Source organism: Miscanthus floridulus, chromosome 7 (genome assembly GCF_019320115.1).
Source record: "Miscanthus floridulus cultivar M001 chromosome 7, ASM1932011v1, whole genome shotgun sequence".
Classification (NCBI taxonomy): domain Eukaryota; kingdom Viridiplantae; phylum Streptophyta; class Magnoliopsida; order Poales; family Poaceae; genus Miscanthus; species Miscanthus floridulus.
The window spans coordinates 120,039,644-120,055,507 of record NC_089586.1 but is presented as its reverse complement, the minus strand read 5'-3'; the positions used below and the strand labels follow the sequence as shown (position 1 = coordinate 120,055,507).

At 43.9% G+C, this 15,864-nt stretch overlaps 1 protein-coding gene and 1 pseudogene across 2 annotated transcripts; both read right to left on the bottom strand.

Moving 5' to 3' along the window:
* Positions 1 to 3,674: 3,674 nt before the first annotated feature.
* LOC136467746 (sphinganine C4-monooxygenase 1-like) lies at positions 3,675 to 7,082 on the bottom strand (annotated as a pseudogene).
* A 412-nt stretch (positions 7,083 to 7,494) lies between these two features.
* LOC136467745 (uncharacterized) lies at positions 7,495 to 12,469 on the bottom strand. Of its 2 annotated transcripts, none has more exons than XM_066466521.1 (5): positions 12,372 to 12,469; positions 11,515 to 12,182; positions 9,956 to 10,072; positions 9,493 to 9,857; positions 7,495 to 8,007 (listed from the first exon to the last, which is right to left on the bottom strand). In XM_066466521.1, the coding sequence occupies exons 2-5, from the start codon at positions 12,178 to 12,180 to the stop codon at positions 7,722 to 7,724; spliced, it is 1,434 nt and encodes a 477-aa protein (XP_066322618.1). In that variant the 5' UTR covers positions 12,181 to 12,182; positions 12,372 to 12,469; the 3' UTR covers positions 7,495 to 7,721. The 2 variants fall into 2 exon arrangements, with proteins under 2 accessions (XP_066322618.1, XP_066322617.1); XM_066466520.1 differs by having other exon boundaries at positions 11,515 to 12,274; positions 12,372 to 12,448.
* Between the last annotated feature and the right edge of the window lie 3,395 nt (positions 12,470 to 15,864).

Below are 15,864 nucleotides of genomic sequence, written 5' to 3'. Positions count from 1 at the left end.
GTCCGGTCACAACTTAACTGCTCGGTTGTGAGGAGAACTGACCGGAGCATCTGGTCACCCCACAGTGGCACATAACGGTTCGTTTTGAATGAGGGGTTATAAATACTTCCTCTATTCACTCAAGGGATCACTTTTGCTCATTCCAACAGCTGAGAAACACCCTTTAGAGTGCCAAGAAGAGCAAGGTCCTAGTGAGGTGATTGAGATTTGAGAATCCAAGAGAGAGGCCTCATTAGTGAAAGCAAGAGTAGCAAAGTGTGCATCCACCTCATTAGGCTTGTCGTGGTCAAGTGAGAGTTTGTGCTTGTTACACTTGGTGATCGCCATCATCTAGATGGCTTGGTGGTGATTGGGAGTTTGGTGATCATCCGGCGGAGCTTGTGGATGACCCAACTCAAGTTGTCAGCGGTTGTGGGTGATTCACCGTGACGGAGTGTTGAAGAATCAACCCGTAGAGAGCACTTTATCCTTGCGTGGATCAAGGGGGAGCTACACCCTTGCGTGATTGCTCCAACGAGGACTAGTGGGGAGTGGTGACTCTCTGATACCTCGGCAAAACATCACTGCGTTCCTCCTTCTCACTTTACTTTAAGCATTTACTTTGAGCAATTCAATTCTTGTCTTTACATTCATAGAATTGCCATGCTAGAGTAGGATTGGAACATAGGTTGCTAAACTTTTGTGTGGTAGAACAATAGAAACACTTTCTAGGCATAAGGGGTGAAGTATGCTAACCGTAGGGTTTAATTATTGCAAAGAAAATTAGAATTAGTCCAATTCACCCCCCCCCCTCTTGGGTATATTGATCCTTTCAAGCTCGAACAAGGCGGTCGAGATGGCGGGGAGGCATCAGGAGCTCACCATGGTTCGTGCTGTGGTGACGGTTGAGTTAGAGGGAGTTCAAACCGAGCTAGCCACATGCGCCCGGCGGGCGCGGCGGTGCTCCGGTGTGGACAAGGTGGCGTCAGCACGTCGACGACGCACGCCCTGGCCAAACAGAAACGAGCACCAGATATAGAAAGTTAACACGAGCTCAGAAACACCCTCAATTTGATTCTTTTCCCATGGAGTGGGACTTACCCCAAACCTATGGTTGCGGCGACGCCTATGGCCGGCGGCGGCCAAATTGGCCACCTACAAGGCGCACCTGTGCCCTTATACGAGTTGGCCCGCAAGCAGTCGCTCTTAATTAGCTGCTGGAACGCTGATCCAGGGTGGCGTGCAACAGACTGCGAGCAAGGTATGGCGCAGCTCTACTGATCAAGGCAGGCAACGACGGCTATGCTTGACCCGGCCAAACCCGGCTGAGGCCCGATAAATACGCGAGGACAAGCTCACGGCGTGGCTCGGAGGGAGCGATCGTGAGCTACCGAGATGGGACGGCTCATCCGGGTGGACAATGTCTGCGGTAGTGAAATAGAGCCAAGCGCAAGCCGTCGCACGGAGTCAAGGCACGACGCGACACGAGAGGAGCGACGACATCCCAACAAGGACAGGCACGCGATGAGGCAGGGAAGACCGCTAGCGACTCGACGGTAGCTGGATTGGACGGCGAGAAGAGCGCCACGTCGATCTGCCGACGGCTGCCAAGGCACTAGCCCGGCCCTGCGCGTGGCACGGTGCGGCCAGGACAACACGAGGGCGCAGGAAGGCAAGGGGTGCGCCACGGCGTCGGTCGACACGTGGCAACGACACGCACACAGGCCAGAGGAGAAAGCCGTGGCCGGCAACAGCCGAGCCCGGCGCCCGCCACGCGCGTGCACACGGTGACCGCGAGCCCAGATAGGAAAGTGACAAGGGTGACGTGCACGAGTTTTAAAGCGAACGAAAAAATGTGCCTAACCCGACATGAGACCGACCAGCTATCCCAACTCGCAACTGGGACTATCAGCTAGCCAGCGAAGTATTCCCTACGCCCCAAGAGCGACTAGAGATGAAGATACAAGCCCGCCAACATGAGCTCGTCGCCCGATCACGGGTTCACAAACAGAACGTCCATGACGTAGTTCACAGCGCGTTCTGACGAGTTTTGGGTAATTTTTGTGAGCAACATTCTACCCACACCACAACTACTCATACTATGCTGATGTACTCGCCGTGGTGCAATCGATCGTGCAAAAACATAGACATACTGCTTACTCCGTTTTTGTTGGGATTTAACCGCCAAAAACGACACTGCCTATCATTTCCCACTTAGAAAAATTGAGGGTTTAGTTTGATCTACAACTTTTAACACTTTTGCCATAATTTCCAAAAGGTCTAAGCCTTGTTAATTTCAACTAACATACCATGACCTAGTCCATACTTCGTACTAACTTGTAGGAACAAAATATTAAAGCACTATTTAAGTATGTTCCACTATATAATTTACCAAAGATAGCACTTTAAACTTAAATCGTTTGTTTGCCGACTTAACTGTGAAGAGTGGATTTAATTTCAATTTGATTTTCGAGCTTCCCAAAAATACTAGCTGATATTATTATTCTCCAAGATTTAAAATTGCATGCCCAACTACGTAACTTGCCCTCAAATCTTTATTTCCACACTATACTTCAGTTATAATTGGTCGTTGTTCATAGAAATTATTTTCATGCCAACAATTAACACAACTCATTCTATTCTTTTTGTTAGGAGTTTTCATCACCACCTCTTTACGCTAAGTAAACGAACTCACAATACTATGAGATCTATCTCTCAGGCCATAATCTCAGTGCTTAGCGAGCTTGTAACATCAGAGGTGTTACAAACACCAATTTGTATAAAATAGTAGGCTGTTATATTGAATCATCTACTAATTTTAGTCAGTTTTGTCAAATATTATATTGAATCGTCTCGAACCAATTTCGGTCAATTTTGTCAAACTTTTAAGATGTGAATAAGGTTTTAATTATAGGGTTCATCTTTTAACCTGGAACTCACGTGTATATATAGCCACACCAATTTGCATATAAGTAATCTTAAACAAATTTTAGTCAATTTCATTAAAACTTTAATGAGTATAAACGTGACAATTTAATTCTAAAGTTCAGTTTTAGGCATGAAGTCAACATGTAGGCATAGTACTTTTGCTATTATTTGGATCCTACTGGATTGATTTGGACTTCAAAGCAAATTGGATTGAACATTAATCATTTGGAATTGGATTTAGATTGGATGTTATTTATTTTGTTAGATTTTAATTAGACTTCTCCATTGGATTTGGATTCTAATCCATTTCCACCTCTATATATCCTTGTTGCTGTAAATATATTCCTCGCTATTAATATTAGTACAATGCCCCCAGCCCCCACAAACTTCTTGCCAGTTGCTTTTAATGGAAAATTCAAGTGTATATCAAACCTCCGGCAGCGACATAAGTCACAACCTGACAATGGAAAATTCTGTGTATATCAAACCTGCGGCAGCGACATAAGTCATAACCTGACAAAAAACCTTCAGAAGACTAAATTAAAGCAAACCAATAGAACGCAATAATCTGCAGAGGTCAATTAGCAAATCGAGGTCAATTAGCAAATCAACGATCAAATGCACCACAAGTAAAGAAGGGATGAGCAAAGGCTATATGAAGTGTCATGTGCGGATGTGCCAATATCAACTTTCTTTGTTAACAACAGGACGGACGGAAGCACAAGTAAATAAAGGAGGAATGAGCAAAGGCTATATGAAGTGCCATGTGCTAATATCAACTTTCTTTGTTAACAACATGACGGATGGAAGAATAGATCAATCCACAGGACACAAATCAAGTGTGTTGAGTATTCTTTGGTACATTACAATACTTTACTCACTGTATCTTGTTACAAGATAGAACACCCAAAAAACAAACCCCCCCAAAAAAAGTAGAGAACAAAAACAGCCTCACTATATGAAGTTATGAAACACGGTGAGTTTTACATCATTTGTGCAGTCAGCAGTACCACAAAGCATGAGAGTATTGGACAAGTCAAAACAAGAATCAGAAACTATGCATGCATGTACTAATCAGTCTTGGTATCCTCAGCTCAGTCGAGTTTAGCTGGTTTTGATTCGACCCCTCCTTTTCGTTGTTCAATAGAGTAGGGCATGTAAGTTCCGAGTATCTTGTCCCACATCACAAAGAAGGGTTGTGAAAAGTTGTACTTGTTACCATAGAGCTGATGGTGAATGTCATGATAAGCACTGTTATTGCTGAACAGCGCCTGGAGGATGTTACCAGGAAGCCACAGCCCACAATGATCATCCACAGTTTTGATGGTTGCAAAGGAGAAAAAGAATATGGATGTCCGTGGAGTCATACCAGAAACAAGGAATGAGAGTGCACCACCAATGGTGTCCAAAATAAGGCCCTCAAGAGGGTGGTTGTATAGAGCTCCAAAGGAATAAGGGACTACAAGAGTGTGGTGCTTGGAATGGATGTGTTTATACAGGAACTTGTTAATGTGCATGTATCTGTGCATGAAGTACTGCCATGTGTCCATAACAACCATTGCAGTTATAAACTGCAACACTATTACAAGAGCAGGAGGTTGCTTCTGTCCAATACCACTCTCATCACCAATAACCTGTTTGTGAAGGAAAATGTCAGCATGTTAACAAACCTATCTACATAGATGATGTGTATCGAACAATTCACTGATGAACCATTTTTTAGGAACCCAAAAGAAACATTATGATGTCAAGCTGGTTCCAAAATCAAGACTGATCATAGAACTAGATATCCCCTAGATCAGTGAATTCTCATGAACCTATATTGATTTATATTCAAATTCTTAGTTTTATTCCAATCAGAATCAACATGGTTAACCCAGCAACCACCCGCTATACTGACCAGGCCCGGCCCTGGGGGGGTTCGAGCTGTGCCCCTGCACTGGGCCCTCGAACCAAAGGGGCCCAACTCCGTGCGTGAGAACGGAAGCCTGAGAAGGGAAGCCTGAAGCCGTCCGCTACATCCAGTGTCCGTGAAGCCGCATCGTTGCGCCCTCGCCGTCGCCGCAACCTCGCCGCTCCATGCGGCCTCGTCGCGAGTCGCCACCTCGCTGACAGCTGACCTCGCTGACAGCCAGCCGCAGCCACGTGATTCCGGACGACGCGAGTGACGAGTCCATACGTGAGGTGTTTCAGACTTCCCATTCAGGTACGTATGTTTGCCCAATCGCTCCTAATCCTTTTGTTGATCTCAATTTCATATATTTAATCAATGTTTAATTTGCTTTTTCCTTCAATTTCTATTCTTTGGAACACAAGATTTGAGACGCTTGTGCACACGCTGCAGCTAGGGCAGTGTGTGACCTTACACTATTTAGTGAATAATTGTTATCTCAATTTCTCAACTAGGTAATGTACTAACTCTGTTGATTTTAAAGTTGAATCTAGCACGGCATAATTTTGGTAAATTACTTGCTAATTGTTCTAAAATTTCAGTGGCCTCATGTTTCTTGAAAGCAAACATTTGGCAGTGAGAGAAGAGAAATGAAGAAATGCATAGAAGAGTTGATACAATGGTAGAGACGGTATATATTATAGCTATATTAGAGGGCCCATCTTTATGGCTCAGCTCCAGGTCACCGATTTGACAGGACCGGGCCTGATACTGACACAAGGATTTTAATCCACTTCACTAGCTACATGTGTATTGAATGTTATGTTCAGCTTTCAAATCCTCAAAGCATGTAAGTAAGACATGTTTGCTAAGAATCACCGAAAGTCTTCAATAACCAAAACTGATGACTTTCTTTAAAAACATGATCTGGTTTGCTTCACTTTGCTTTATACTTCATTGGTTAGGATAGATGCTCAGGAACAAAGTCTAGAAGGAAATACGAAGGCTGTTGAGCTATATGCAGTAATGGGATGCAAATACAATCCAGGAGGCTTGTAAACCAATTTGTGCTTCAGACTTATAAGGTGTGTTGTCTCGATCGATCATTTCCTGTGCAATTAAAAACATCAAGTTTGCTTCGTTGCACAGAATGATAACGCCCAAAGGAAGCACCTATTAAGCACGGGGCTCATCTAAAACCAACTAAAACGATCCTGGAATTCCGTGGTACAGACAAAGGAACAGATGGCGCCGAGGAGGAGAAGATTACCGCAAAGAGGGTGAGCGCGACGGCGACCTGGAAGACCTGCTGGAGGAGAACGCCCCTCACGACGGCAGCCTTGGAGACGACGTTCTTCGTGGCGGCCTCCTCCCTGGTGTGCAGCCGGTATCCGTCGAGCCGCCCCACCCCGTCCAGCGCGACGTAGAGCCCCGAGTAGAGCCAGTACACGGCGATCGGCACGAACGTGCCCAGCAGCTCGTCCGACACCGCCCCGATCCCCATCGTCCCCCCTCCACCGCCTCCGGCGTTGCTGTGGCTCCCGGCGGTCGGGTTAGGAGGCGAAATTACGGCGGCACGAGCGCGAGGGATGGATTACCGGGCTGGCCAACCCGGATCTCTCCGACTGCGGGAGAGGCGGAGGGAGGAGGAGGAACCGGAGTCGGATTTCCCTGGCGAGGTTGGTGGCCGCGGCGGGCAAGGGAGGGGGAGATGTATATATAGCGGTGGCGTGGCGCGGCGCGGCGGTCGCCGTCGGTCAGAACGAGGTTGGGGGCGGGTGTTGGTTCCAACGCGAAGGAGGGGTTCGGTCGCTTCCCGACGAACCCGGCCGGGCGATGCTGGCCACCGCACAGGCGGCGGCCCTTCTGTGGTGAGGACACCACCGGGTAGCGTAGATTGGCCGGCCTAGCCTCCTGGCCGTCTGATTATCAGCAACGGACGGCCACATCTTTTACAGACAACGAAGTCTGATGGTACCTACCATCACCGGGTTTTTTTTCCCCTCATTCTCAGTAACTAGATTTCTTTTTTCCAGAAGAAGACTTTTTTCGCGACCGATGGCACGTTTTTTTTAAGAGGAGGATTTTCCCAGAAGAAGACCTGTGTCTGACATTTCGTCTGGCTTAACAACGCCTTCCAGAATCGCAACGGCAATCGGCAACCATGTGTGCGTGTGAGCTGACGAGACCTTGTGATGTTAACGTCTGGAGGTTCCTGCTTGATGCCTCGACCAACGTTCGTTTCCGGATTTTTTTTAGCACCCCATCTTGAGCCGGCCGGAGCTGCAGTTTATGCTGATGCTATCCGGGTGGCCTGGCATCACGCAACGCACCAACGTGCAACGTTTGCTTATGGCAAAGGGGAAAACTACTGCACTAGCCAGTGAGATAACTGGACCAACACATGCAACAGTCTATCCGCAAAACTTCAAGCAAAAACTGACCTGGACTTGGCCATTTTTTTATGTTTTGCTTGTAAAACATCCTATCTGCAGGACAAGCTTCTGAAGTTCACGTCGACCGACCTTTTTTTCTAGGCCAAGCAGCCACCATGGTTAACAAAACAGGTCATGATGGGAAAGGGACCGAACGATCTTATGATCCACTGGTGCGATAAGTAACTGCATCCAGATTCACAAAGACGAGGTGAAAACTTCTGGCAAGGCAACCAACGCAAAAACCAATTTCTGCAAGAGTTCTGCTGCAGATCGACACAAAGACACTCATCGCTTACTTGGGTCCAACGAGGTCCACATTTCATTTCATACATTTATCTTGCAAAAGAAACCAAAGGCGATGGATAAACTGCAAAGCTACTATCATCAGGTTCTATCCTGTCTTCCATCGGTGTACAAGAAGCCATTGCCTACATTAACTGGTAAAATGGCTGGGGCCGATTTGAGTGCATGCATCTGGGTGATCATCAATATCCGGGTGGGCCAGCAAAGGAATAATGGGTGGACACAGGCACACTAGGGCCATTAACCCTTGTCAAAACTGGCCTCTGAATGCCTTCACCATAAACACTAGTCGGGCGCTCATAAGTAGTTTGGTAGGATGCTCCCGGATTGAAGTCCATTGCGCGTGTAGAGAGTTTGTAGGAACGATACAGCTCATCCACGCGTTCAGACCGCGCAGCAAGCTCTCCTGACAGTGCTCGGTGATCTCTTACCAGAAGTGGATCCCTAACAGTTGCCTCAGCTGCAGTTCTGGAAACAACAGTGAAGTTCAAGAATTTGAATATTTTCATAAAAGATAATAGAAATACAACTTTGTGAGGAAAAATGGACTCTCCATAAAAACATTGAATTCAAACAAAAATATCACCTACAAGCTAGCAACAAAACTTACAAAGTAAACCAAGTATAACAGAAACTAAAATGGCTATGGGATGCCCACTGAAAAATAGACAGGTAAGGTAAGAACAGTATACAAAAAATAAAATCTAAAGCACTTAGTTCAACACCAAACTCTGCATGTGAAACCTTCTTTTCTTTTCTTATATTTCTGAAATACTGTCTCTGTTCCAAATCATAAGATGCTTTGACTTTTTTGGTATGTCAATTTTGCTATGTATCTATATATACCATATGTCTAGATACATAGCAAAATCGATGTATAAAAAAAGTCAAAGCGTCCTACAATTTGGAATGGAGGGAGTATATGACAACCAACAATACACAATGCTATTAAGGTTTCATTCCTGATATTTTAATCTCTTGCATAGCAAATGACACTGAATCACTGATTATTAAATTATGTTGTATAATGGAACTTTGGATTGTTGCATAGTCGGTAGTTGCAGAATCACTACCTCTACAAGGATCATTTAATAGTGCAACAACAGTATTCCAGATTTACATACCGACTGAAACAAATTTCCAACATATTTTCAAACTGGAAGCTAAAATACAGACCATATTCAAAGCTTCCTTTCATGCACACTTCCATTAAGCATGTTAAGGATCAAGCTGAACTAACACACAGCCAACACCTCAATTGAATCGGCTGCCACGCTACAATTGTTTGGCAAGCTTTGGCCAAAGCATAGGGAAAATCTCTTTTGCCTATTTTGTTCATTCTTGCTACAAAACAGACTGACCAACGATAAAATACCCAACTCCTTTTTCTTCATCCCAAACATGTAACCATTACTTACACACACACACACAAAAAAAAAATGTAACCATTGATGAGCAATCAAAATACACATATGGTTTACATGTTAGCTAATTGCAAGCCAATAAGTGAGTGAGCTTGGCTTTCCTAATGACAAATCAAAAGGCAATGATTGAACATGGTTGTCGACATAGTTGAACTGCAAAAGAGAAAACAAGAAAGAAAAGGCAATGTAATGGAATACTAGCAGAGGCAAGGCAAGTATTTCTATGGTTGGCATGAGAGTATAGTTCAAAAGATACATATAGCAAATAAAGGAAAGTAATCTCTAGACAAAATCTGTTTCACTCCTATTCCGATGAGAAACCCAAATAGCTCAACTCCTCTAGAGGAGTCTAATTATTTTGTGGCTTCAAGCTCAAAAAAAGAGCCTAACGTCGCCAAGTAGATATAAATGAGTCAGGCATTTAAATAGAAGCCCTCAATAAGCTAGATCATTTCGGAAAAAGGATTAACATTTGCATAACCTGACCAAGCACCCAAATTAAGAAATCAGATTACAGTTAAAAGACTACCTTTCATGCATAATATCCATATGAGGTTGATGGTATGGAGACCTAGTAGCCACTTGGTGATAGTAATTAAGAGGAACATGTTGAGGCTCTTGCATGTGATAAGGATCTAGCACCACACCACGTCGAGGCTCGTCAAGAAGTGGAGGATGTAATGATCGTGTTATCTTGTACTGATCTGCAAGAGGATGTGCATGGACATTAATAGGTGCACCCCTTTCTTCAATATATTGCAATCGTCTTCTTTCTTCATAATCACTCGGTTTTCGAATATCTTCAACGATACGTGATCGTCGCACTTCCTCGATATGTTGTGGAGCTGGCTGAGAAAGGCCAATAGGCTTGAACATTGCCAATAGTCTTTGAACCTACAAGATAGTGCCATGACTTAAAGCATGAAACAAAATTTTGTGCCTTTTATTTTGTATATACAACATTGCAATATAGAACATTCCCCATGACTCACTTGTTTAGAGTTGAGCTCTTGGCTGAACCTGCCTTTTGAGGTGTAGTTCTCCTTAATGGCATTCTTGAAACTACTCTCAGGAATAGGAAGGCAATCCATGTCAACGCTAAATTTAACCTACATCAAGGACACAAGTTAGTTAGTTAAGCGATAACAATGTCACCATTCAAACATCATCCACTTTGGTTAGCCATCCATCTACAATTAAAAATCCATTTAATGGCTAGAAAAGCAAAGGTTGCATGATAATGGGAGGCCAAACCAAAATAACAACAATCACCACCTTCCTATACTAGGTTAACACAAAGTGCCTTAATTAACTCACCAAATCATCCTTCCGCCCTCATTAGTCTAGCAAAAAGTATTGTGCAAGGTAGTCATAGAAGCTATAAAAGCAGATATCTGGATAAATTGAACAACAATAGAGATGGTAAAACCATAGGGATATTTTGGGTGATGAGGAATTAAATGATCATTAAAGCAAACATAATTTTGTGAATCAATTGATGTAAACATATTTATATGAGGTATGGCATATGTTTGGGGTTTAAATCTTGAGCATGGATTTAGGATATGGCATTTGCACTAGGCCAAGCAGCTAAAGAACCAACCTTGGCTCAACGTGAAGCGCCGAGGAGGGGGGATGTTCCTTGTTAATGGCTTTCATAGGAGGGTGTACCGCTAGTTATCATCAAAACCATGAGGAAAAACAATCCCTGCTCTCTAGAATATCTAGACAATTTTAGTAGCATTCAAAAAAATATTTTCTAGGCAAGTCGGGCAGCATACATCTAATCTAAGGTGGTAAAAAACATTTTACGAAATTGTATTTTTGTTCCATGAATCCCACATTGTTGACTGTTAACAAATGTATATATTAGTTATAATATTTGAAGGGAACACATATAAATAGAGACATTCAAATGCTTGCTGATTAAGGGCAAGACATATAAATAGAGGCATTCAAATGCTTGCTGATTTCTCAGACCGGTTTCCACCCAAAGTGAGAGAAAAAAAACAGAGCCGGACAAATAAGAGTGTGCAAGGCACAGTATGATGAATGATATGTTGTTGTTGTTGTTTTCCCTTTTTTGAGAGGATGGGGACACTGGCTAGTACAGTTTCTTAAGGCTAACAACCCATATGTGTTCAGAACCTGAAAAACACAGTAGCAAACCTTCCTCCAATCCACTTTCATGGCAATGCAAGTATGATCATTAGTTCAGATAAGGGCACTTGATACGACAGGAAAAAAAAGTCTGCCAAAGGCTACACATGTATTAAAAACAAGACATTCCTAGTTTAAAGATGAAATTAAGTTATGTCCCTTGAATGACGTGACCATGAACACTATAGCAGTGAGCCATTGAGCAAATAAACTGATAAACTATTTTGTCATATACTCCTATGGATGACAACAGTCATAAACCTACAACATGTGTCCTCACCACCTTGGTATTTCACTGTACTATTTCATTAACTTTGTAAAACTGACTGAGCTGTATTGCAGGACTAAGTTTACCGTACAAGCAAAGCAAACAATAAGATACAAGAATTACCTGTGCAGGGAATTTCCCGTCAAAGGCATGTCGCACAAGATCCAATCCTCCCCTTGTATCTGCCTTGTACACCCCATACATTAGCTTGAGGTCAAAATCATACAGGAACAGCTTCGCCCCTGGCCAGATCTTCTCCACCACATCCATCTTCCCCCTGGGCAGGCCAAACACACCGTTCCGGTAGCACTCTGGCTTCGTCCTCGCACTGCACATGAATATGAATCCCAAACCACTTTCTTCCTCCTCCTTTTCCTTCCCCGTCGTCTTCCTTCTCTTCGCTTCCCTCTTCACACGCTCCTCTTCCCTCCCCTTCATCATCTCCTTCCTACTCGTCGTCCTCTCTTCTGCCTCCCCCTCCGTCTTGCTCTGGGCGACCCCGTCACTGGCCCCCTCTCCCTTCTTCTCTCTCCCCTTCATCGTCTCCTTCCTATTCTCCGTTTTGCTCTGCGCGACCCGGTCATCTGCAGTCTCTGCGGCGGCGGCGGCCGCCGGACTAGTCTTGACTGGTTTCGGGGCGGGTGTCTGCGCCGAAGCAGACGCCTCAGAGATGCCCGCGGTTTTGACCCCCTTCTTCTTGAACTTGTCGGGCTTGGTCAACCCAGGGGCGGCGGCCTTGGGCAGCGGCGCGGAGGAGGCGTCGCCCTTGCGCCTAAGCCTCTTCACCATGGCTGATCAGAACGAGGGAGAATCGAATCCCCACGATCAGTTGCGCTGAATTCGATACAAATCAAGCTAGATCCATGTGTTTCCTTTGTACAATCTATCGAATAGCAATCAACGGATTGTTTCTGAAAGCGTGGCCGAGAGGAATAAACCCTAGATGAGGATGGAAGGACGACGAGGAAGAGCGCACGGACCTGCGAAGCGAGGGAGACGGCGCGAGTGGTGAGGACGGGTAGTTGCGTTACCGATTCCGGGTGACCCGAAACCTATTCAGCTTTTCGTCCTCGACTCCTATACGGGGTCTAAAGACCGTCTCCCACACCCGTCACCTAAAATATAAATATAAGATTCATTCCTTATTTACAAGCAAAAGGTTTAATACTTATTTTTGTCTTTTCCAACCACAAGACTAAAAAAAACAACTTTTTCTGTAAATAGGTCTTCAGAAGAGAGATCCCCGTATTTAGGTTATGTCTCTCCTGACATCTAAAATAGATCTTCCATATATATGCTCTGTTGGAGACTATAGATATTATGTTGGAGATCTATTTTAGGTTTGGGTTCCACAATGGATCTCTTGTTGAAGACAGCCTAACGTCTTGTCGGCCTCAATAGGAATATGATGATCTACCATGGATACTTTTTGGTTTAAAAAAGTGTGGGCACATCAATTTTTTTTTCAGAAATGATATACAACACATATGTGTTTTAGCATAAAAAAACACATAGATTTTTTTATCTCTCTCCCTCTCTTTCTCACCGGTGACCACCGGCGCCGGCGTCGGCGACCGGCGAGCTCGCCCCGGCACCCGCGCCCGCGCCGACCATGGCAGTGGCGGTGGTGGTGGCGGTGGCGGCGGATCTGTGATTTATCCTTCCATAGAAAAAAATTATGATATGTGATCTGTGATCTGTGGAGGCTGGAGATAGAAGAATGGTGGAGGTTGTTGATCTTAATCCTATGGTACAAAAAAATTCATGTGTTGAAACTGCATAAAACACATAGTTGTATAGTAGACAGAATCCTTTTTTACTATATTTACAGAAAAAAATTAACAATATTTATATCTCTAGATAAGTTTACAATATATTCAACGATTTATCTAATAATAATCATAAATATTAATACTTTCTTACGTATATTTGGTCAAAATTAAAAATGTTTGACTTCTCCGAAGATGAGAATAACGCTCTCTCAGGGACCAAGGGGGTAGATCTCTTCCCTCTCTTGAAAGGTCCTAATGGCTAGGGGTGAATAGTCTATTAAAAAATTTTACAACAACACTTAACAGATCGGTTAGACAAAAATAAGACGAAGCGAGTGTTGCGCTAGCCTACTAAAAAATACAAGCCATCTACCATAATTCTAGTTTCTATAGTCTCTATCCACACAATGGTTATATCACTACACTAAGTTAGTGTGCTCTCAAAGACTAACTAAAGAGCTACACTAACCAAATTAAAAATCTCTCACGACTAGCAACACTAAAAAGTTTGACAACTAGTTTACGGTAATATAAAGAGAGAAAGCAAGATGGTTATACCGCCAAATCGAGGATTGAACCAATCAATCACAAGAATGAATACCAATGAAGAACAATCACCTCGGAATCAAATGATGACCCAATGATTTTTTACCGAGGTTCACTTGCTTGCCAGCAAGCTAGTCCTCGTTGTGGCGATTCACTCACTTGGAGGTTCACGCGCTAATTGGCATCACACGTCAAACCCTCAATAGGGTGCCGCACAACCAACACAAGATGAGGATCACACAAGTCACGAGTAATTTACTAGAGTACATTTTGGCTCTTCGCCGGTAAAAGATCAAGAACCCCTCACAATCGCCATGATCAGAGCCGGAGACAATCGCCAATCTTCGCTCGACGATCCTCGCTGCTCCAAGCTGTCTAGGTGGCGGCAACCACCAAGAGTAACAAGCGAATCCCGTAGCGAAACACGAACACCAAGTGTCTCTAGATGCAATCACTCAAGCAATGCACTTGGATTCTCTCTCAATCTCACAAAGATGATGAATCAATGATGGAGATGAGCGGGAAGGCTTTGGCTAAGCTCACAAGGTTGCTATATCAATATAAATGGCCAAGAGAGTGAGCTTGAGCTGACCAAACGATATTTATAGACACCCCTAAACAATAGAGCCGTTGGCTCAATTATTGGGCTGACTGCGGGACGACCGGACGCGCAGGTCGTGTGCACCGGACGCGTTCGGTCGCAGCCTGACCGCCACGTGTCCCTTTCAAATTATTTAACCATTTGCGCCCAACGGCTATCTCTCTGCACAGTAATACTACGTGATCGGACGCGCTGTTAGAAAACGACCAGACGTGGGAGACGCAGCGTCCGGTCGAGTCTAGAGAGCTCCCAGAGCCACTCTGGACCAACCGGACGCGTCCGATCACACCGGACCGGACGCTCCCAGCGTCCGATTAATTATTGCGCTGAAAATCCGAGACTTACTGGTTCACACCGGACGTATCCGATGTGGCGACCGGACGCGTCCGATCGCTCTTTGCAATCCTACTTTGGGCAATATCACTTTGACCTGACGCTAAACAGTAACTCGCCAGCGTCCGGTCACTCCACCGAGCTAGAGTCCGATCACCTCGGCAACTCTGCCCGCGCCTGGCCAAAATACCGGACGCGTCCGGTATCGATATCGGACGTGTCCGGTCACGTCAGGAACACTGTCGCCTGAGACAGTACCGTACGCGTCCGATCACCCCGCGATCAGCGCATTCAACTCCTTTTCAACTCTATCTTCTTTACCCTTGCTCAAATGTTCCAACCACCAAGTGTATCACCTTATGCACATGTGTTAGCATATTTTCACAAATATTTTCAAGGGTGTTAGCACTCCCCTAGATCTGAAATGCATATGCAATGAGTTAGAACATCTAGTGGCACTTTGATAACCGCATTTCAATACGAGTTTCACCCCTCTTAATAGTACGGCTATCGATCCTAAATGTGATCACATTCGCTAAGTGTCTTGATCAATAAACCAAAAAGCTCCTATCAATTTCACCTTTGCCTTGAGCTTTTTGTTTTTCTCTTTCTCCTTTTCAAAGTTCAGGCACTTGATCATCACCATGTCATCACCATGATTATGATCTTCACCGTTGCTTCACCACTTAGAATAATGTTACCTATCTTATGATCACTTAGATGAACTAGATTAGCACTTAGGGTTTTATCAATTCACCAAAACTAAATTAGAGCTTTCATCTCTCTATCCCAAAATAAGTATCGCTATGAGGTACATGCTGGTTAAACTTTCTCGAGTATAACTAGGTTTATATAGAATATTAGCATCATTTATATCTCTAACCAAGTTTATTATAAAAAATATATTTAATGATTCATCTAATAATGATACTAGTTTTTATATATATTTAATCAAAGTTAAAAATATTTGAATGACACTCATCTTGGCACGGAGAGAGTAGATTTGTGAGTAAGTTTATCAATATATTCTAAAATCTTATGATACTAGGATGCTGATATTGATTTTATCAGGTATGTTAAGTTTTATATAGAATCATTCTCCTGGGTTGCAACGGGAAAGTATCTTGATAATTTAAATTTAACTTTGTGTTATACTATTACCATAAAAACAATACTCTAAGCGAGATATTCGCAACATTCCTTTTATTCCTAGATTCGTTC

What these genes read in the sequence shown, in the direction of transcription:
- LOC136467745 (XM_066466521.1), bottom strand. Translation starts at nt 12,180, where the DNA reads ATGGTGAAGAGGCTTAGGCGCAAGGGCGACGCCTCCTCCGCGCCGCTG. An exon ending in ACGGGAAATTCCCTGCACAG is followed by an intron (nt 10,073 to 11,514) that starts GTAATTCTTGTA and finishes TCCTTGATGTAG; the next exon opens with GTTAAATTTAGCGTTGACAT. An exon ending in AAGAGCTCAACTCTAAACAA is followed by an intron (nt 9,858 to 9,955) that starts GTGAGTCATGGG and finishes ACTATCTTGTAG; the next exon opens with GTTCAAAGACTATTGGCAAT.